This window comes from Hyperolius riggenbachi, chromosome 1 (assembly GCF_040937935.1).
Source record: "Hyperolius riggenbachi isolate aHypRig1 chromosome 1, aHypRig1.pri, whole genome shotgun sequence".
In the NCBI taxonomy this organism is placed as follows: Eukaryota; Metazoa; Chordata; class Amphibia; order Anura; family Hyperoliidae; genus Hyperolius; species Hyperolius riggenbachi.
This window is the reverse complement of record NC_090646.1, coordinates 451,519,979-451,543,155: the sequence shown is the minus strand read 5'-3', so window position 1 is coordinate 451,543,155 and position 23,177 is coordinate 451,519,979. Positions and strand designations below refer to the sequence as shown.

The window sequence follows — 23,177 nt, the reverse complement described above, 5'->3', positions numbered from 1 at the left end:
CGCTAGCGGCGTTCGAGTGCCCGACGACCGACGCAATAGAGCCCGCATACATTACCTGCTCCGCCGGCGCGACTGCAATCTCCCGGTCACCGCTGCTCCGTCTGCGCTCTGGTCTCCAGGTCCGGCATGCCTCACTTCTTCTAGCCCGGCAGGAAGTTTAAACAGTAGAGCGCCCTCTACTGTTTAAACTTCCTGCCGGGCTAGAAGAAGTGAGGCATGCCGGACCTGGAGACCAGAGCGCAGACGGAGCAGCGGTGACCGGGAGACTGCAGTCGCGCCGGCGGAGCAGGTAATGTATGCGGGCGGGCGGGGGCAGCAGCAGCAGTACCACCACAACAGATTGTGAACGGTTTCAGGCTGAAATCGGTTCACAATCTGTTTGCTGTAAAGGTAGCCATACGATCCCTCTCTGATCAGATTCGATCAGATAGGGATCTGTCTGTTGGTCGAATCTGATGGCAAATCGACCAGTGTATGGCCACCTTAAGAGTTTGGTGAGACCATCTAATGTCAGCAATAGCGTCTGCCCTTGAATCAGTTAACCCATTGTGGCGTCCTGACACTTGGTGTTCTTTTCATTAATGTCAGATTGTCCACAGTGAATCAGGTTTTGCACCAACCCTCTGATTTAAAACTCAAGGTCAAGAAGTGATAAAGCCAGTAAGAAAGAAGAGCCTTATAGCCACTATACAAGTCAGTGAACAGACAGTCATACACGGAAAACTGAGATTCACAAAACATACTTTTGATGTCTTTATATGATTAAAATGCTTATATAAGCATAGTTATGTAATAATTGTGAACAAACGTTTTGTCATTGTTTGTTTACATTAACTTTGACCCTTTTATGCTTTCAAGTGCAGCTGTATTATTGCAGTTGGAATAAATGTTTGTTCTGTTATTTATTATATATTCTTCTTTTCTTTTCTTTTCAGACTTTGACTCTGTGTTTCTACTATTAGAACAGTGAGTGCTATTTAATTCTCTGTTTCCAACGTGTAGTCAGGGGACTTCAGCGTTTGGTGAGGGGAATGTGCACTGAGAGTATGGAACTACAGTGTGTGGTAAGAAAAACATGCACTGAGACCATGGGACTTCAGTTTGTGGTCAGGGGAGCAGGTACTGAGAGTATGGAACTTTAGCATGTGGTCCAAGGGACATGCACTTAGACTATAGGATTTCAGTGTGAGATGAGAGGACTTAGGAACGTGCACTGAAAGTATGTGACTTCAGTGTGTGGTCAGGGGAATGTGCACTAAGAGTATGGAACTTCAGTATGTTGTCAGAAAAACATGCACTGAGACCATGGGACTTCAGTTTTTGGTCAGGGGAACGTGTACTGAGAGTATGGAACTTCAGCGTGTGGTCAGAGGAATGTGTACTGAGAGTATGGGACTTAAAGTGAACCTCCGGACTAAAAATCTACTCAGCAGAACTGAAAAGGCTTGGTGTTTAACAGTTTCATAGCATCAGAACTTTGTTTTCTTACCACAGCATAATTTTTAGCTGCATTTTTAGCTAAGCTCCACCCATCAAAGAAAACTGCCCAGGCTTTTTTTTCTCCTGATGCTGTGCAAAGCATGATGGGATTTCCTATGTTGTTATTCACATTGCCTAGCAAATGGGAGGGGTGATCAGCACACAGGACAGTTGGAACTGTGTCTCATGCTCCCTGTCACCTCCTTTCAATCAAAAAGATGGATGCCCTCATGAAATCAAACATTTGCCTATTCTTTTATAACAGGGTGGGTAAGAGATTATATTACCTAGCTATTTTAATTACCATAACTAATGTAACTTAATGACAGTTTCTTTGTTTAGGCTGAAGTTCCTCTTAATGTGGTCAGAGGAACATGCACTTAGAGTATGGGACTTCCGTATGTGGTCAGAGGGACCTGCACTGAGACTATGAAGTCCTCAAAGTGTGATGAGTGGACTGAGAACTGTGCACTGACAGCATGGGACTAGCTAATGCTGTGTGTGCACATGAATGGCCTATAAGGAATTATGTCCATTCGTGTACACACACAGCATGCCCAGAATCCACTAAAGTGGGCACCTGAATACGATAGTTGCCTATTGAAGTTAAGTAGATCAATGAAGGGGAGACCAGTGTAGTCAGGGGACACCTGTTCTCATTCTAGGTTGTAATCCTAGAAGATACAAACAATTGTCAGATATCTAGCATGAGTATGTTCTTTTAACAGCTCATATTCATGGTTCCGGTCTATCTGATCTGCATCAGCTATTAGTTACCTTGCAGAAGCAGTCACTATTCAGCTAGGAAAGGAGAGGAATAAGGTGCTGGCTGGAAGGAGGCAGAGAAACATTTCTCCCTCACTCCCTCCAGGCAGTATCACAATTGGGCCTAACCACCTGTATTTGCCACAGGAGGGACCACCAGTGATGGTCAAAGTAACAGTGCTTGTTGATCACATGGTTACTTACCTTGCAGTCTCGGTCACTTTTAAGTACTGATACTGGAGGGGGGGGAGGAGAAGAGATTTGGTGATGCCTGAGACTAAGGAGGCATTGGGTGCCTTAATGCTATAGTGCAGGGTAGTTCTGAATTACTTCTCCCTCCGAGTTGCAACGACTCGGAGGGGGAGTAGTATTTAATGCCACCCAGTGATTCAGCGTCAGCAGGGTGAACCGTCATTCGGCTCGCCCTGCGCCCAACTGACCGGGCGTTGTACTAATACATACGAGCCTAGCTGACACAAAGGGGGAAACCGAGGGTTGAAGGACACATGTGGTAGGGGGAATGTCCTTAACACTGAAAGGGGGTACACTAAGGAACAACATACTTGACACTGTGGGTGACATGAGTGGGAGTGACTAACTGACAAAAGAGGGGCACTGGCATAAATTAGACAGACACCACTGAGAATTGAAGGAGTATCTACTTGTCACTAATCAGGGGGAATGAGGGCAGAGTATTATCTGTGCGGCTGTACTCTGGGAAGTAAGGAGGGGGTAGAGTAAACCACCAGTCATTACCGGATGGGCTGTGAGAGGTTATATGCCTGTCACTACTGAACTAGAAGGGGAGGGGGAGTGGGTGATGTGGTGATATCTGATATCAGTAGTTTTTGTTTCTTGCCGGTATAAGGTAAATGTCACTTGAATTTACCCGTTTCTGGAATTAAAGTGAACCTCCAGACTAAAAATCGACTCAGCAGCACTGAAAAGGCTTGTTGTTTCTTTTACAGTTTCACGGCAGCAGAACTTTGTTTCTCTTATACAAGCCTCATTTTTAGCTACACAGAAGAAAACTGCCTGGGCAGTTTTCCTCTTATGCTGTGCAAAGCATGATGGGATTTCTGATGTTATTGTTCTCGTTCTGCTGTTTTGGTGCAATTTTTTTTTTTTACATTTTGAATTTGACATTTGAAGCCTAGTGTGTGCCGCTGGGAGAGGTTATCAGGACACAGGATAGTTGGAACTGTGTCTCATGCTCCCTGTCACCTCCTTTCAATCAAAAAGATGGCTGCCCCCATGACAAAGATGGCAGCCCCCATGAATCACAAACATTTGCCTGTTCTTTTAAAACAGGGTGGGTAAGAGATTATATTACCCATCTATTCTAATTAACATAACTAATGTAACTTAATAACAGTATGTTTGTTTAGGCTGAAGTTCCCCTTTAAGTGCATGTCATTAATATTTGCATGTCAATGTTATCATGTGACTTTCATAGATATGTTGATAACATTTGCTTAAATATAGCATTGGTTTTTTTACCCAATAATAGTAAGTTACAAAACTGTATTTGCAGTGTATTTTCAATTTACATTTTTTTTGTTACAATTATGTATCTTTTTAGTTGTAGGATATATGATACTGTGGCACAAGGAACAGTGATGTTGCTTTTTGCTCAGTAATAAATCATGAATGTTCTATTGGTAAGGGCTCTTTCACACCAGAGCCCTTTTCTGCGGTGTAACGCAAAGGCAGTTCTTTGCATTAACCAAGGTAAAATGAGAGTCCATAGACTTTCATTTTACCTTTCACACCCGGCGCTGCGTTTCGGTGCGTTGCGGTTTGACGCACCCTGGAGCGTTGATCCGCCGAGAGCCAGCGTTTTCCGTTGGGTTTAATTAATAGCTACCGCCACTGATTGCGTCGCACCGCAGATTCCTGACGTCACGCCGCATGGCATATAACGCGTGCAGGAAACGGCTCCTGCACGCGTTCATAGATGTGACAGAGGCCTAATGGAACCTGTGGCACAGCAATAACTTGGCCCACCCAAAATGTGTCCTGACCACTCCCACTTTCCACTACTGCGCACATCCCGTGGTACATATTTTTCACTTAATTGGTGCCTGGAGGTGTTTAGGATCCTGGCAACAACCTTGGCCAACATTAGCCAGCAAGGAACCATGTTTCTAGAACAGTGCATGACTTAGGTAATATCAGTGTTATTCCTGATAATATTTTATAAAATGACTTTCTATCAAGAAAAGGAAACACTTCATTTTGACAGCTTATAAGGGAAAAATAAAGGAAATGTCCCTGTGTTCACTCCAAAATTATTGCCTTTGCCAATGATCTGGAGATTCTTGAACTTTTAATAAGCAAATAAAATATGTGGAATAAGACAGCAGATCATGGCAATATTATTCAGAATCTTTCAGAGTGTTGACATTTTACACGATTATTTTTGCTTTTGTTTTGCCAAGCCTGGATTTGCTGACGATAAAGCAGTGAAGCCTCAAATGGGTATTTGTAGCTTAGTGCCTGAGAAACAAAGATTTATGAAATAGAATCTGCCATTGGCTTTCTACAGGATTCTGGGAAAGTCATTATGTCTCATTGTATTGCTGAGCTTTTTTTCATATTTTCCACTGTGCTCCTAGTCTTTATTCACAAGACAGCACATTTTTATTCACAAAACTCGCAGATTGTATTTGCTCTATTAAATCCATGTGCTTGTATGTGTAGGGATTGCTGGACTGAAACAAGGCATTTTACAGCACTTCCTTCAACAGATTCCAGTTTTTTAAAAGTCAAGTGGGCATTGGTCTCGCATGTCTCAGAAAAGGATAAGATGGAGAAGTGATGAAACAAGTGAGAGGAGAGAGACAGTAGGAAGTGGGAGCAGATGTGTTATGTATATAGAAGCTGTGACCTCTAGGTCACTATATCACGCACCTACTGAATAAAAATGAATGAAAAAAAAAACTGATCTATAAACACTGTCTCCATAGTACACCACATACATTCAGTCACCAACTAGACCATTGACAATGCTCATCAATCTGGGGTGACTTATCTATTAAGCTGTTGTGTACACTTCCCATCCACAGATCACACAGAGTCCACAGCAAGTTAGATGCTGCTCTAATACCACTACCAGGTTCACAGTCTCCTGACTGCTAGCAAGGCTGGATTACTTGTGGCCACCCTTCCATGTGAGTCCTCCTTTTGTGTATAGCAACTGGAGTTTGTATTGGCAAGAGTCTGCTCCTCCCATTTCATGTGTAGCCCACCCATCCATATATAGCAGACACTCTCCTTTATTTATAGCTGCCATGGGTCCCAGCTACCATCTGCCTTGTGTTGCTTAACATTCGAAGCCTTCCCATTCCACTTGCAGCCCACTCCTCCCTGTGCAGTTGGCCCGTTGACTCAGGTCTCTGTAACCTTTTTGTAGAAATCTACCCCTAGTGGCTGGTACTCGATCCTTTTTTGAGTCACCACATCCACAATAGGTAGTCTATACGTATTTACTCTACCTTTTACTCTGACTTAACAAGGGTCAAAATTCCTTTTAAACCCCTTTCCACTAACAATTGAAAATGGCTTTGCAAACATGCTGCAATTAATAGAAAAGGTGATCACTGTGGGGATACCACGGTCACCTGTATGACAAGGAGAGACCAGGAGCCAGATGGTGCAGTATTGTGGGGTATTAGATGTTAGATTGTATTTATACTCACAAAGGTGGGTTGCAGTCTCTGCAACCACCGTATATCGCCAACGGGGAAATAACCGTCTCCGCTCGGTATTCCAGGTCCTACTGGAACTGGATGGTCACACTCCTGGTTAGTCCTTCTTGGTTGTAGAAAACACCAAACCCGGAAGGTGAACACCTCCAAAGGAGATGTAATGTATAGTACTGGGGGTGGAGGTGCCCAAAAATAGGTAATGTAATGAAACAAATATGGTGGAGGGAGGGTGTCTTAAAAAGATTAAATTATTTATTCAGCACGATTAATTAATCAATTAAAAAAATTGTGCTGAATAAATAATTTCATTTTTTTACATTATTCCTGTGGTTTGGGTTCTTCCATCTTTAGTGGTAAAGACACCCTCCCTGCACCATATTTGTTTCATTACATTTCCTATTTTTGGGCACCTCCACCCCCAGTACTATGCTGCAATTAATGCAAGTTTGGGTGTTTTTTTTACTACGCAACTGCATTCACAATTTCCATCGATGAAACAAAAAAATGTGGGTGAAAAATTTGAAACCGGTGGATTACTAGAAAATGGCATAACACTGCATTTCCTATGTGATTTTCTTCTCTCCTACTGTCTTAACCTAATCACAAATGCAGGTTATGCTGCATGTACGGCAAAGAAAACAGAATAGCACCAGTGGAAAAAGGGTACTGCAAATACTATGTTAATCATGGTGCTCTTGCGATTGGAAAATTGCATGCAAACCAGAAGTCAGACGGGGCCCTTACATATGATTCTGCTTGGAGAAAAAAAATAATCATCCATGCTAGATTTGTTTGGTTGTATCTCCCCACATTAGTAATGCATTAATTATTTCTGCCTGTCTAGAACAACACATAATCTATATTATGGGGAATCGGGGACTGTCATCTCTCTTTTAGAAGGTTCTGGAAATTACCTTACATACAAGCAGGGGCATAGCTTAAATAGACCGAGTCCCCAAGTAAAGTTCACCAGGCGCCTCCACCGTCTGTGTGGGCTAACAAACATGTGTGCAGCTCCAGAACCTCCCCCTCCCTTCCAGAATTTTCAGAGCAGCCACAGCGAAGCTTCATATTTTACCTTGTCTTGGCAGCAGGGCAGGTCCTCCTCACTCCTTCAGTGTAGCCACCCTGTGCAGCCTATCACTTTGCGTCTCACGGAACTGCCTGCCATGTGACAGGCGGGGGTCACTGGCGCCTGTTATGCCCCTGCTTACATGTACAGTTTAAGTTTCTCACTTGCTGCACTTTCAGCCTCTAACCTCCTTTCCAACAGTGTTATTGTATAAGATAATCATATCCAGGTAAAGCATTGAGCTGTTGGTGTCAACTCCTCATAGCTCTTCAGAGAGAGAGACTGGACAGTGAGAAGAATCTTAGAAAACACCAGATATGTACACAATAGGCATGTGTGGAGCTGCCTTTGTTAAGGAAACTACGGTAACCCATAGCTTCTGTTTGAAAAAGTGTTCCTGAGTCCAGGTACGCTTAAAAGTGAACCTCCACTTTCACTGAAAATTGTTAGAAAAATGTATCAGCATTCAATTTTTATTTATTTTTTTGCAATATTTGAATTTACAGCTAGCTATGAACATTAACAACTGATTGAAACTGGAACTGCACTTCTTTGCAAGCCTTAAAGCAACCATCAACATTTTGCTGGAGCCCCATTATTTGTAGTTTACCTCTGATTAGAGATGATGAAAGAGATGCTCATTTTTCTGAGCTGGTGTACATCTGATAGCAATCTGAAATTGGATCAGTTACATTAAGTTGTATGTGCATTAGGTTGGTCCAGTTACAATCTACATACAATGACATTCCCAATGAAAACAAGTCCTTTTACCTTTCCTAAATAAAATCTAAACGTACAGCATTATAGCAAGGGAGTGTGGTTTATAGATTAAGGGTTAATTTCATTTTTTTCATTCTTCCAGTATAAATTATCCTTTACTTCACTAATTTGTTTCTGGATGCTAATGCTATATTTTAGCTTCCGAAAGAGAGTGTTACGGCAAATAATATCACCGGATCCCAGACCCAATGTATTTCCCTCAACTCTGATGTTGAATTGTTTATGGTTGTAATTTTTTCCCTATTTTTACTATTCTGGTAAAACTTTGCTGCACTTGATCTATGTATAAAGGTCAGTTGTGAAAACATTGCGTCTCCCATGGAATAGGGATATTATGTACCAATTTCTGTTGACCAATTAAAACCTTTTGAAAGTAGAAAACTGATCTTCATTTCTTCGTGCTGTCTTTACAATCCAAGCAACATGAGAGTCTCTAGTTACAAGTGAAGAATTCTCAGACGTGATGACTGGAATGTAACTTAATGACTGCATAGAACAGACTTATGTAATCTTTTCCTGCTGCTCCTGAACTACAGATTCCATTGTGCCATGTCAGCCACAAGACACAGTGTTGTGCTCAAACTCCATCTTCTTAAAATACCATGACGGCTGAATGAAAGAAAGTGGGTGAGCTGGAAGGAGTAGTATAAAGAGACTGCTAGTCGATAACTATGTTGCCAGGAATAAGACTTAGCTTTACCTCAAGTATTTGTAGTGGAAGTAGTGGAAAGTATTCATTAAATTGTAACAATTAAGCCAGTACCAGCAGAGATCTCACGACTTCAGTATAATACAAAAAAAAAGTAAAAGAAAGAAAAAGCCCAAACACGGGAGTGAGATGGAATTCACATCAGTCAGCAGAGCAAGAACCATGAAGAAAATGCATGCGTTATACAAATCTCTAGCAAAGTATGCCAATGACAACAATTTTATATACTTAGGACAGCCTGCGGTCTAGATGAAGTCACCAGAAATGCACAACTAATTTCCTATGGCAGCTTCCAAAAAAGAGATTCAGAAGTTTCAGCTTTCAAGTAGGTCAAATATCTGTTTGTTGTCAATGCCATTTAATCATTCCAGCAGCTGGCTAGTAAATCTTTTTCTGAAGGCCTCTAGACATGCTAATGCTGGTAATACAGACACAGACAGGTTTCTTTTTCTTGTTACCTGCGTAATAAAGAGATTAGCTCTGTGCTTATGCTGCTGATACTCTTCCAAAATCGTTCCCACAGGGAAGGGCATCAGGCATGAAACGGTCTGCAGCTTAACATGCAACTAAATGCTGGCAGATGAGTGACAATTTTACTGAGCATTTGCTTACATACAGACATTCTTTTCACACCAGCTTTGTGACAGCCTCATCATGACACCTGTGTGTACCAGAGCTCAATCTGTTTATTACACTGGAACCCACCATACTATTATGCTAAAACTAGTAACTAAAGTTAAATTACTAAATTAATGAAAGTGAAAATACACTGATCAGATACAAAATTATATCCATAGAGCTATTGCTACACAGCATTTATCTGGAATCTCATACTTTGGCTTTAGTGATTAAAAATCCGGGTCCAAAGATGAAAAATGTCTCACTGACATTAGTTGCAGTCTATGCAAAATTACTACTGGGATATAAATCAAGTGAAAATATAAGTTCACAACATGGGCTTCTGCTTTAAAATATAACTTTTATTACAACATACTAAAAACATAATAATCTTAAAAACCCTATAAGGGGAAATAAGCAATGTCCTCATAGTGCGCACTGTTTATCATGGTGTAATATACCATAATGTCTGTCTGTGGCCTACAGACGTAAAAAAATAGTGGCAAAAAAAGGTTATAACAGTTCCATAATCCATATAAGGACAAGGTTATGAGGTTATAATAATGCTCCACATTCATAAATCCAGATCTATAGTGGTATCATAAAGCCATGATATTTTGTGTAAACATAGTCATATAGGGAGAGTATTAATCCATCCATCAATATCTGCTGTGTCACGCCAGGACAATATTCATCCAGTTTGCCTCAGTGTTAAAGTATAAAACATAAATGGTCTCACCAATCCGCTTCCACTATTCCACATATCATCACAGTGGTATTCTGTCCACCAAGCCAGGTGTATACCGTATGGATTCGAGTGACGTCTCACCCCTTTAATGCATCTGCTCGTTACATTGAGGCCCCACTGGGAAACAGTCTTTATAGTCCACCCCACTGCTTGACATACGGTACCGGGGGCCCAAAAGGTTACTGCAGCGATGAAGTGCCCATCTGTGAAGAAGATTGCACAATGGCGTCTACCGGTTTCACCGGGCACGCCGGCTTTCTCAATTATTTGACATCAGTTGCAGCTATGCTGAAGATGGAACTACCACTCTACTGGCAATAAGAAACTACAGGAGCCAACCACCAATTATTTTAAATATATGTATTGGAAAAAGTACTATAACAATTGCTAACTGAAGTGCACCTGGAGTGAAAAATTAAAAAATAGATACTTAGTTTAGTAGGAAGCCTCAGGATTGCAGATCCTTCTTGAGCTCTATGCTCCTATGAATATATTTGATAAGAGCTTCTTAGATACGCTCTCATGGCTGTGCTCCTATCTATGTACAAGCACGTCTGTACTTGGCATGTGCAAGTACAGCTTACCCATTAGAACATGCATGTTCTTTTACTCCGCATATGAGCAGGTTACTTCTACAGTGCACATGCGCAGTGCAGACATGCTTGTAACATAAGTAAATGGGAATGCAGTCATGAAGAAGATGCCCAGCATCAGTGGAGTTGAGGATGATCTAGGAAGCTTCTGGACCATCCAGAGCCTTCCCACTACTAAGGCTTTGTTCACAACTAAAATTGAAATCGCTGTGGGCGATTTTTATTCCCCCTCCTGGAGCTTGGGTGGCGCTGCTGTTTTTTTTAAAGCGCTTTTCTAAGAGCTTTTGCAGAGTCATTCAGCTTTTTTAACTTCCTGACGCAAGTCAGGAAGTGAACTCTTTGATCCAGAAATTAATAAATACAATGTATTTATTAATCAAAGCGCTGGGGAAATCGCTATACAAGTGCTTTGAGATTTCCCTATACCATCTATTGAGCAAAAACGATCAGAAAATGGTACAGGCAGCGCTTTGCTGAGCGGATCGGAAACGAACCGCTCAGATGAGAACACTCTTATATTTCTTCTACACTGATGTGAATAACAACTAATTTCGAGCCATGAAGTGTCTTGCATTGTGACACTTTCCATATAAGCTTCCCATTCATCCCAAGCCTCCTGTATAGCTGGATAGCAAGTCTGACATCTCCAGTGTGCAGACTAGAAATGATGCTAGATACTGCCTTCGCTGATCTGCCTAGCTCTGAAGGCTAACTGTTTGGAACTACACTGCAGGATGAAAAGAGACCAAACAAAGTCTGCTGGTCAGTTGTTGTTTTTTTAAAGGACAACAATCGCCCAAAATTGTAAAATTTAAAATACATGCGCACGCATACATATACAAAGTACAATCTCCCAAATTAAAATCCACAATAAATTACTTTATTCCTATGTTGCTGTCACTTACAGTCGGCAGTGAAAGTCTGCCAAACCTTACAGATTTTGGACTTGTCCATTTCCTCATGGGGGATTCTCAGTGTTTTCTTTATATTCAAAATAGAGTGTGAATGAGTAGGCAAGCATCTTTGTATAGATCCTTTCCAGGGATTGCTTTTACTTGACTGAAGTGGTCACCACCATTCACTGCTCTGTGACCATTTGCCCTTTGAAATCAAACAACATGCTGTCTAGTAGCAATGTTTTGATCCACTCAGCCTGTCAGAATACTAATTTATATGGGGCTGTGAACATGGGTCTGTAAAGTGCACATTAGGCAGGGTCTGTATGAACTAACAGCAGTAATATAATTAATGGCTTTAATTTAGATAGGAGTGGGTGTTCTCTTATTTGATTCAAGTTTCATGTTAGAAGTTGCCTTTGTTTTTTACACACAATGCAATTATAAATCATGTTTGCTTTATCACTCCGCTGAAGCATGACTGAAAGTGAACTAATTAAGGACTGGGCAGCAGCGAGATTCCATACTTTCTAATTATGTGCATTGCAATCAAAGACTAATAAAGGTCATTATATTGACAATGGATTTTTTTTCTAGCTAAATGGGATAAATAACATACAAATGCATGTCTTCAAGAAGCAAATTAAAAGGGATAAATAGAATATAAATTCATGTTTTTAATAAAGTAAATACAGTCTTTATACTAAAGGATAAAATACATATTTTTAAGCCAATGTAAGAATGAATGAAGATTATAATGGAAAAAACAATCCTGTAACAAAAAACAATGATGAAGAAGTAATTGTTGGAAATTGCCTGCATTAAAATGGCAATTGGTAGCGTAGTTTGAGACTTGCTGAATCTTTTCAATCTTTTCAATACACAGGCATAAGTGATAATATTTAAGGAGAAAAAAAAACAGCAAAAAAAGAGTTGTGACAGTGGTGTCAGAATGACCGGTTACTGCGCAAATAGGGGGATATTTGTCAGTGTGTCTGCACTGAATTGCAGACAAATTTTCAGCACAAATAAGATGACTTTGCTCTCCGTGACTTTGGGACATTTGCGGATGCTCAGTATGACGATAGATTATCCCAATCTACTGAGGATATGAAGCACTAATAGGTGCAGAGACAAGTACAGAAAAGAAGTTACACAGTTCTTATTTCCACAGAAACGATTTACAAAGAGAGAGCTGGGAAACTGACTGCACCACGGCATAGCTCCCAATGCTCCATTTACACAGGGTATCAAATCTCTCTGTCCCACTTTCTTCCTCATTTGTTGCTCTTTGTACATCCCGTACAGATCTTTGTAAAGGTGCCCATACACTGAGCCGATTAGCGGTCGATGGATCGAAATCGATTTACGTCCGATTTTGATCGATTTCAATTGATCTGCCATGCTGGAAAATCTAGGTCAATCTGTTGAGATTGCTTATCATTTTGCACTGGACCTAATGGAAATCTGATGGCAAAAAATGCCATCAGATCGATTTTCAAAACATTTCATACTGAAATCTACTGGAAATCTGTTCCTAGTAAAAAATGTTCCTAAATACATCAGATAGATCAGAAATCTATCTGATGATCTATCTGCTGCTAATCTAACAAGTGTATGGCCACCTTAAAGGTGGCCATACGCTTATAGATTTGCATCAGATAGATTTCTGTCAGATTCCTGTCAAGTCAAATCTGACCGGAATCTATATGACGTGTGCCACACACTAGAAACAGATTTCCAATAGTTTTCAGATTGAAATCTATTGGAAATCTATCTAAATGCATTATTGGACCATAATGCTGGGAATACACGGCTCGATTTAGAGCCATTTAGATGGCTCAATTGGTAATTTCCGACACGTCCGATATCCCACCCGATTGTTTCCACGCTCAATTCCACATGGGGACAATGGAAAAAGATAAGGAAAACGAGCGGAAGATAAGAGAATCAGCCGCGGAATCGATCGGGCGGCAGAATCGAGCCGCAAAACGCACCGTGTATTCCCAGCATTAGATCCAAAGCAACTCTATGGGCTATGGATCTGCTACCAGCAGCACATCGACCTAGATCTTCTATCCTGTCAGATAGATCAAATCCATCTAAATCAATCGAAATCAGCCACAAATCGATCGATAGATTTAAAAGAATCGATTTCTGATCGATTGATTCTGGCTGAAAACGACCAGTGTATGGGCCCCTTTAGTTTATGAATTGCTATACTAAAACGTGTTTATGTAACTCTGAACATTTTTACCTATTCTATGAATATATTGCTCATTTCCAAATATTAATTTGATGAAAGAGTAGTAATTGCGGTTACAGACCGCAGTTGTTAAATGCTCCATATTTATTGCCTGAGGAAGTGGGGTATACCCGTGAAACGCGTTGCACCTTGTTCGGAGTATGTAAATAAACTATATTTTTGCTTGAACCAGCAATTTTTGTGTCTACTTTGGAGGGGTATGTCCACCACTACCTGCTTCATTTTAATTGTTTTAAAAAATATTGTTTTTACTCTGTTGGCGCCTCTGTACTACCAATACTGACTTGAGAGATGATTGGCTGAATGCAGATTTATAAATCTGCCCCATACTTTTCCACACCAATGATGAATAGACTGGCAGTAGGTATCTCTGAGATTTGCCGTGCCATCATCAAAAAAGGACAGAGAGGATCTGTGGATGGAATGATAAAATTACATTTCATTTCTTCAATGCTTCAAACAGCTTCTTTGCTACCACTTGCAGCTCATCTTCAGACAGTCTTCATTCATGAAGGTCTGATTTTTCTGCATAATTCTGTCAGAACCAAAGGAAGTTAAAGTTCCTATCACAATATGTTCCATGGTAGCTTACACGCTGTGTCATTGGCCTGCATCTGCTGCTGGTTACTTCACTTCAGCCACCTGCTTTGTTCATAACAGATGATGGATTTTGAAATTAATTTGAAGCCAAAGTGTACATTAGAAGGTGAGTATTGCTTGGGGTTATTGGTCCAGGCTAGGCAAAGATAAGAAGAGCTAGGATAGGATACAGAGAGGGGTTAACTTAAAGAGAAACCGTGATCAAGAATTGAACTTCATCCCAAGCAGTAACTGGTACCCCTTTTTACATGAGAAATCTATTGCTTTTCACAATCGGATCATCAGGGGGGCTCTGTATGGCTGATATTGTGATGAAACCCCTCCCACTGGAAACTGTGAGGACCATGGTCCTGGCAATTTCCTGTCTGTGAACTTCGTTGCATTGTGGGAAATAGCTGTTTACAGCTGTTTCCAACTGCCAAAAAAGCAAGCAGCAGCTACTTCCAGTGACATCGCTTGCCAGCAGGAAAATTGTCACACTGTGATAAATGTCAGAATATAAATCATGGAGAGGAAAGCTTTTACAATGGGCAAACACTGACTAAATCATTTATACATAATTATTGTAAAAATGAAGCACTTATTTATTACATTATTTTCACTGGAGTTCCTCTTTAAGTTGTTAAGATTAGAAGGTTAAGGTAAGGCATAATGAATGGTTAAAGACAGGCAAGGTTAGAATAAAATGCCAGGAAGAGGCTAACATTAAAGGGACACTTAAGCCAGGAAAAAAAATGAGTTTTACTCACCTGGGGCTTCTACCAGCCCCCTTCAGCAGTCCTGTGCCCTCGCAGCCACTCACTCATCCTCTGGTCCCCCGCTGCCAGCTAGTTTCGTTTTTGCCGACAGGCCCGTCAGGACTGGCCATGCATAACTTTTTCCGCATTCCCGACTGTAATTAGCACTATTGCGGGCCGAAATGCGTCCAAAAATACGCGTTGCCGCATTACGCACACATAGATATGCGACAACGCGTATTTTTGTACGCGTTGCGGCCCGCAATAGCGCTAATTACAGTCGGGAATGCGGAAAAAGCTACGCATGGCCAGTCCTGACGGGCCTGTCGGCAAAAACGAAACTAGCTGGCAGCGGGGGACCAGAGGATGAGTGAGGGGCTGCGAGGGCACAGGACTGCTGCAGGGGGCTGGTAGAAGCCCCAGGTGAGTAAAACTCATTTTGTTTTCCTGGCTTAAGGTTCACTTTAAGGGGGGAGATTAGGGCTACTTTCACACTAAGACGTTGTGTTAGATGCTACGTTAAGGTCGCATAACGTGCACCTAACGCAACGCATAGTGTGGTAGAAGCTGGACGTCAGATCGAGCCGCGTGAAGCGGCTCTTCATACGTCCTGTGATCCCGTGATGCGTACTCTTGGACGCATGCGGCATCGCGTGGTCCCGCTGGCCAATCTCCGCACAGACCGGCGCTCCAGGAAGTAAACACTGCACGTCACACTGTGCAGTGAATATTAATTAGCCATGTGCCTGGCCGAGGAGGAGGAGGTGGAGACCTCCTCCTCCAATACTACTGAGCATGTGCAAACAGTCTAATGGGGCTTAGCCGCGTAGAACGCATAGCATGCAGCACTTTGAAATAACGTGAAGCGTTACCATGTAACGCAACGTGGGCACTGTGAATAGCCCATTGATTTTTCATTGCTATGTGGTGGGCTGCGTTACAGGCTGCACTAAAGTGCGCCTGTTAAAGGTACATACACATGAGGTACGGATGTCGCCGCAACCACGTGGCACGTGCGTGTTGCGGCGACAGGTCACCCGTGTGTATGATGCGCGCGCCCCGAACCGTCGCCCGTCGGAGCTGTCGCCAGGCGAATAACATGTTCAATCGCCGGCTACAGCTGTCGCTGCAACTTCGCCGCAACTGTCGCTGGTCCCGCGTGTGTATGCGGGCTAGCAACAGGAGACCTACGTGAGTGAATGGAGCTCCGGTCGGGGGATGCTCCATTCACAAACAGCTTCCGCCGCGTCTCTGTCTTTCTGGCGAGACGTGTGGAAAGCTGTCGCCGGCAGGGAGCTGTTGCTCCCTGTTCGCGTGCACGCATGCAACGGGGGACAACTCACCCGTGTGTATGTAGCTTAAACCTCCACACACAATGTTAACTCCTTTTTGACACCTTACTTTAGGCTGCTTTCACAGTAAGACGTAAAAAGCTACATACACACGGGGGACAATTGTCCCCCATTGTCCCCCGGTTCAGGGCGCACGCGTCATACACACGGGGGACCTGTCGCCGCAACACGCGCGTGCCACGTGGTTGCGGCAACAGCCGTACCTCACGAAGCACTGATTGCTGAGTGGGATATTAGGGTTAGGCATCAGGAATTCGTTAGCATTATGGGGAGAGGTTAATGTAAGGCAATCCAAGGAGAGATGATTCAAAATCACTGATGAAAACAACATTGTAAACCTGACATAGCAGACACCTGATCCTTTATTGTATAAGAAACTGCCTTCCATGGCCACTCTAATGCAAATCATTTTCTAGCTTAGAGTCACAGGAGATGTTTGCTGTGGTTTCTAGGAAAACAATATTGTGTAATGAAATGCTTATGCACACTTTATTTATAACAGAAAGGATGGGCTGGGTAAACCGTCACTAAATGCAAGGAATGAATGGTGATGTCAGTGGTGTGACTGCATATTTATACTCAGGAATTGCTGTGCGCCTTCTCAAATGACGCACAGCAGCTTTGCTGCAGATGTCTCCAGCCTTCAGAACTGCTAATGATTTGCTGCATAAATCATACACATGACGTTATGCGTATCCTATATCCATCTACTCATATTGAAATGGATTATTTATTCCTGGGATCTAATTGAGTTTGACTCCATGTCACACAATCTGCACATAGATCTGCATTTCAGAAATATGCTGCAGAATGCAAACATTGATCAAGATAGCCAAACAGAATATGAACACACTTTGTAAGTATTTCAGCTTCTGAAACACAAGTGAACAAGGGAATAGAAACAGAACCTCCCCCATGTTGTCTGCCTCCCTCTTTCCCCTCTTCCAATGCATGGAAGCTCAGCTCCAGAGCCAGGCTCCTCTTCACTACAGTCACCTGCTACTGCACACCTACGTACGCGTACGTACAAAAAAAGCGCCTGGACAAAAAGGGCGCGGGGTGTAAACTCTAAATAATAATTAATCATTAATAGGGTTTATAAAAATAGTGTGCTATATTTCGTTTACAAATAAAGTTTAACAAAATTATAAATCATTAAATAATGTTTATAAAATCGGAAATTGTGAAAACGTTAATCTTCCCTATTTGTAAAGTTAAACTTATAATTACGTTTATTAAAAAAACAATAATATATGTTTAATTGTTATAATTGTACATTATTGTGAATAACCTTCATTTATGGTTTGTTCTTATAATAAAATCTGAAAATATTCTTTATAACGATAATATAAATATAATTACGTTCGTAGTAAGTGTTGTAAAACATTAGTAATTATTACTAAAATTTTACTAAAACTATACCTAAGCCTACTCTTACACATAACCCTCCCTGTACCTATCCCTAACCCCTAGACCTGTTGGTGCCTAAACCTAAGACCCCCCTGTTGGTGCCTAAACCTAAGCCCCCCCTGTTGGTGCCTAAGTAACCCTCCCTGTACCTACCCCTAACCCCTAGACCCCCCTGTTGGTGCCTAAACCTAAGACCCCCCTGTTGGTGCCTAAACCTAAGACCCCCCTGTTGGTGCCTAAACCTAAGACCCCCCTGTTGGTGCCTAAGTAACCCTCCCTGTACCTACCCCTAACCCCTAGACCCCCCTGTTGGTGCCTAAACCTAAGACCCCCCTGTTGGTGCCTAAACCTAAGACCCCCCTGTTGGTGCCTAAACCTAAGACTCCCCTGTTGGTGCCTAAACCTAAGACCCCCCTGTTGGTGCCTAAACCTAAGACCCCCCTGTTGGTGCCTAAACCTAAGACCCCCCTGTTGGTGCCTAAACCTAAGACCCCCCTGTTGGTGCCTAAACCTAAGACACCCCTGTTAGTGCCTAAACCTAAGACCCCCCTGTTGGTGCCTAAACCTAAGACCCCCCTTTATTATGTGGATAATAATGTTTTACTAATTATGGATGCAAAAAATATTTTGCAATTTACGTAACGTACTGATCGCTTTATTTTGTGAATAATAATGTTTATTATGTGGATAATAATGTTTTACAAATTGTGACTCCAAAAAATATATTCCAATTTACATTACGTACTGATCGCTTTATTTTGTGAATAATGTTTTAAAAACAGTAAGGGATAAAACTTTAAATAAAAAAATATATTGCAATTTACATTACGTACTGATCGCTTTATTTTGTTAATAATGTTTTAAAAACAGTAAGGGATAAAAGGGATAAAACTTTAAATAAAACAATATATTGCAATTTACATTACGTACTGATCGCTTTATTTTGTTAATAATGCTTTAAAAACAGTAAGGGATAAAACTTTAAATAATGTTTAAATTATTTAAATAAGATAAATATATTTAGTATTTTCATAAACGTTATTCGGCACGGGTGCATTTTATAAACGTAAATCAACACAAGCTCAGTTATAAATCATTAAACAGCTCCGGGCGCCGTTTGTAAACTTTATTTAGCTCCGGGCGCCGTTTGTAAACTTTATTTAGCTCCGGTGCCCTTTTTTCCAGCTCGGCGCCCATTAAACGCTATTTATTATGGGAGTGAATGGCGGCGCCCTTTTTGTCCACTAGCTGCCTGCGCCCTTTTTTCCCAGCTCCCCTACGTACGGCTCCTGGATCATCCCACATGAAATGCTACAATTACCAGGGATGGGCCAGGACAAAGCTCTCCACAGCAGCAGCTATATGACTATTAGCTCTCCACAGCTGCATTCAACTATATTAAATCCTTTCCCCTGTCTTATCTTATCAGTCTCTAATAAGGGTAGTCAGAGGAAATGTGTAAGATGCTGAATCTATATACTACTTCATAGCCCACACCTGCTTATTAGAATGTCTCTCTTATCTGCACAATAACCCAGGTAGGGGCAGAGGGAGTGCAGCTAAACTTATCACAATCACTTGTAAAATCTACCAAACATAAAATGGATGGACAGCGACGGCCTACCGGCCACATTTTTTAAACCATACCATAAATTCCTTATCCCGGGGGACAAGACTAGTATGCCCCCTATCCCCTACACTCTTCGCAATGCTGGTTGAGCCCCTGGCATTGTTACTCCACTCTAGTGACCAGATAAAAGGACTGATGTTCAAAAACTCTCCCTTTACATGGATGACCTCTTACTCTACTTGGCAGATTCAGGCACATCACTCATGGCAGCACTTAATATTATCGAAGAGTGCGGCAGATTCTCAGGTTTCAAAGTTGAACTGGGACAAGTCAGTCATTTTGCCACTGGACGTAAATATGCCCATATCACCTGCCCATACTCCATTACAAAGGATATCTGAATTTACCTACCTGGAAATTAAAAGGTCACTAGAGATGTTAAAGATTTCCATAAAACCAGCACTTAAGCTTAGGCAAAAAATGTAGTACCTGGCAGACTTTACCCTTGTCCTTACCAGGCCATGCAAATGCCATAAAAATGAATATGCTACTCAAATTCCTGTATTAATCCTGGCAAGCTATTTTTAAGACATAAATGAGGCTATATAATCCTTACGCCGGCACGCCAAGAACCTGTGTATTGCACAGGCACTGCGGTTGGATCAATGTCAGGGAGGGATAGGATTGTCTGCTTTGGACACTACCTGCTGGTGGTTTGAACATCCCTACAGAACCCAGGGACCATATTAGAAGCTGAAATAATGGGTTTTACACTGCCCTCTCTAGCCTTTCATTCATGGGAACTAAACATATCCTGAGGGCAACACCCAACATGCTGGTGGCTGTTCAAGCATAGGAAAAAGTAAATAAAACACTTCAACAACCAGGTCAGATATCACAATACACCCCACTGTGGATGAACCCTTCTCATACAGAATTTCTCACTGTACAAGACCTTAAGATATGGGCCAACTTTGGTATTTTTAAGATCACAGATATAGTAGAAAATAACTGTATTAAGCCATACATAGTACTTAAGCATGAGTTCATTCTAACCAATCATATGTATTTCAGATACATGCAACTGAGACATGCGTTCACAGCACAATTTCTATCAGAGGGTAGGTCTCTGATAGTGCAATCCCATGCTGCCGAAGGAGAAACAGCAAAAAAAATGTAAACGTAATATCGATTCTCTATAAAACTTTTCCCCCACAGGTCAAACCATGGTGGACAAACTTGGCAAGCAGATATCCCAGGTTTCACCCTGGTGACTAGGAAAAAATCCTGAGCTATTTTGTTACAGGTAAAGTTTTGGCACGTGACAGACTTAATAGTGCTTAAATTCCTACATAGAAGTTATCAATCACCCGTCAGGTTGCAAAAAATTGACCCTTCAACTCGGGGAGTTTGTAACAGATGTCAGCAAACAGGGGCTGACTTCTTCTGTGTCGATGTCAGCATGTCCATCAGCATTGGCTTGTACAATGAACTACAACAAATATTTGGGATCCCGCTTGTGCTCGCACCAGAGTCGGTGCTGTTGGGCAGCCTGGCAGACCCACAAAATGCAGGTCTACAAAGCTCTTATAGCTTATGCTAGCAAAATGATATTACTCAGATGGAACCAATCTCTGGCTCCAAAAAAGAGAGATTTTGTCTCCTATGTCCATAAAGAACTAGTGCTCTTAAAGCATTTCTATCTCAAGCAATATTGTCACAAAAAATTCAGAAAGATATTGCCTTGTTGGATCTCCTTCTATAAGTTGAAACTAGATGACTAGCTTTTCAAGATCACAGTAAACTGCAGGGACACTAGGGGTCTCCAGAGGAGGTGCACCCAGACTAGGACTGTTATGTGCCTTCAGGCGACTGGAGATATCTATGTACGTTTTTCTAACTAGTTTTGAGATACATTGTCCTGATGGCCTGATGTTATGATAGATGTAAGCCACAGATAATGTTAATGTTCATGTCAATGGTGATATGGTATTTTCATGAAAAAAAAACAATAACAAATATTCTTTAAAAAAAAGTAGAATCTAGGTTCAGCTCATTTACATGTCAGGGAATTATATGTGTGATTTGAATGTAATCAATGCACATTCTTATTAAATAACCTTGCCAATGTCTATAAATAAAGCATTTCTACTAATGTAGGCTGTAGCAAAGAGAAATAAACATGCTGCTTTGGCTGTCCAATCTGATGTACATATTTGCATCTTGACGTGACAGATTGCTCATCTCTAAAAAATACTCAACAGTGATATACGTCAGCCAGATGGGGGTCAAGCCAGATACAAACCTGATTATTGTAATGTATTATTTATAAAGCACCAGTAAAATACACATTGCTGGACAACATCTATAGGGGGATTTAATTACCAAAGGTTACACAAATAGACTGAAATAGTAAGGAACAATTCCTGCCCAACCGAACTTACAATCTAAGTGACTGGAGAACATTAGTTATAATACGTCAAGTAGCTAGAAGTTTTGTTCATTTGGACTAACATGTTAGGATAGAGCGGAGGATGAGTCATTTAGTTAGTGTGGTCTTTAAGGCCTCTTTGGATTAAAGGTAGGGGCGTTTCTAACAGGATGAAGGAGGATGTTGCAGGCTGATATAAAGGTGCGTACACACGCACTACAGCAGCCAACGACGGGTCAGTTGGCACCTCCCGCTGGGCGGGTTTTCAGCAGACTGCAGTGCGTGTGTATGCACTGTCGGCGGACTGATAAGGCTGTTCCTGAACGATCCGCCCGGCGGATCGTTCAGGAACAACCTTATCAGTCCGCCAAAAGTCAGTCCGCCCAAAGTCCGCCAAAAGTAAGTGCTTTTCTCCCATAGGACTCAAAGCGCAGTTAATATGTAATAAGTAATCTGAGCAAATATGGGGAGTAAAAAGCATAACATTTTTCCCTCTTTTTCTTGTATTCCAACATTTTCTATACATTCCAAATAGAAAAAAAAAACACACGCACAAACTTCTACCAGGTGCAATAAAACATAGAGAAAGGCAATTGCTTGTCTGTGTAAAAGAGCAGCAGCATCATGTGAGTTCAAATGTGCAGTACTGTGAAAAACATCAAGAAATAGGCTGCTCACTGGTCTATGACATACACAAGGCTGGCTGAGCTCTACAAATCAAACTGTGACAAGAGCCGCCGTAAAATATAGAGAGAAAAATCAAAGCATTTTAGCCATTTATCATTTAATGTGCTTAAACCGCCAGGATGGGCCTCTTACCTCTCTCTCCTTTAGCTTCATGGCGAGAACTAGCTGATGTCTGTGGTTAGTAAGAGCCTCCCGAAAGTTTCCTTTGGAAAAGAATGCAGATCCCAGATTCCCATAGGCACGGCACTCTCCTGTCTGGTCACCTGAAATGCATCAATACAATAGGGTAACTTCACAGTACAAAACTAGCCAGTAATTCTATTGTCTTTTTATCCAATACTGTCTGAATTTAGTTACTGTAGTATCTATTTTTCATTACACAGCATTATAAATAGCCCTTACACAGCACACATGTAATGCAGCAGCTGCAAGTAAACGGGGTGGAGAAACCTGATGACTTACAGCAGCAGAACTGTGTTTGTAGCAAATAGCAACAAAACAGGTGGGCATAGTTTTATGCAGTATAAGGTCAACTAATTTCAATATATCGCTGCCATCATTGGACCTGTGTCAGCCAAAAGCTTGATCCAGCTTCAGTTTTTATCAGCCTAGCACTTCCTTTCTTTAATCATATGAGTGTAGTTTAAAGGGACTCCAATCACCTCTCATGGGCATGCCTTTAAGCCAGACGACTTCCAACAAAGTCGTGCTTTGACCCCTCTGGAGGAGCCTCTTGCAATGGCCATGCATGTCA

General features: G+C 41.6%; 1 protein-coding gene across 1 annotated transcript in view; it reads right to left on the bottom strand.

Moving 5' to 3' along the window:
• The window catches only part of TTC28 (tetratricopeptide repeat domain 28), a 954,491-nt gene that overhangs the window by 467,779 nt on the left and 463,535 nt on the right, over positions 1–23,177 (bottom strand). The window contains exon 5 of the mRNA XM_068238742.1: positions 22,556–22,686. Coding sequence (XP_068094843.1) covers positions 22,556–22,686 — 131 coding nt within the window. The remainder of the gene's footprint in view (positions 1–22,555; positions 22,687–23,177) is intronic.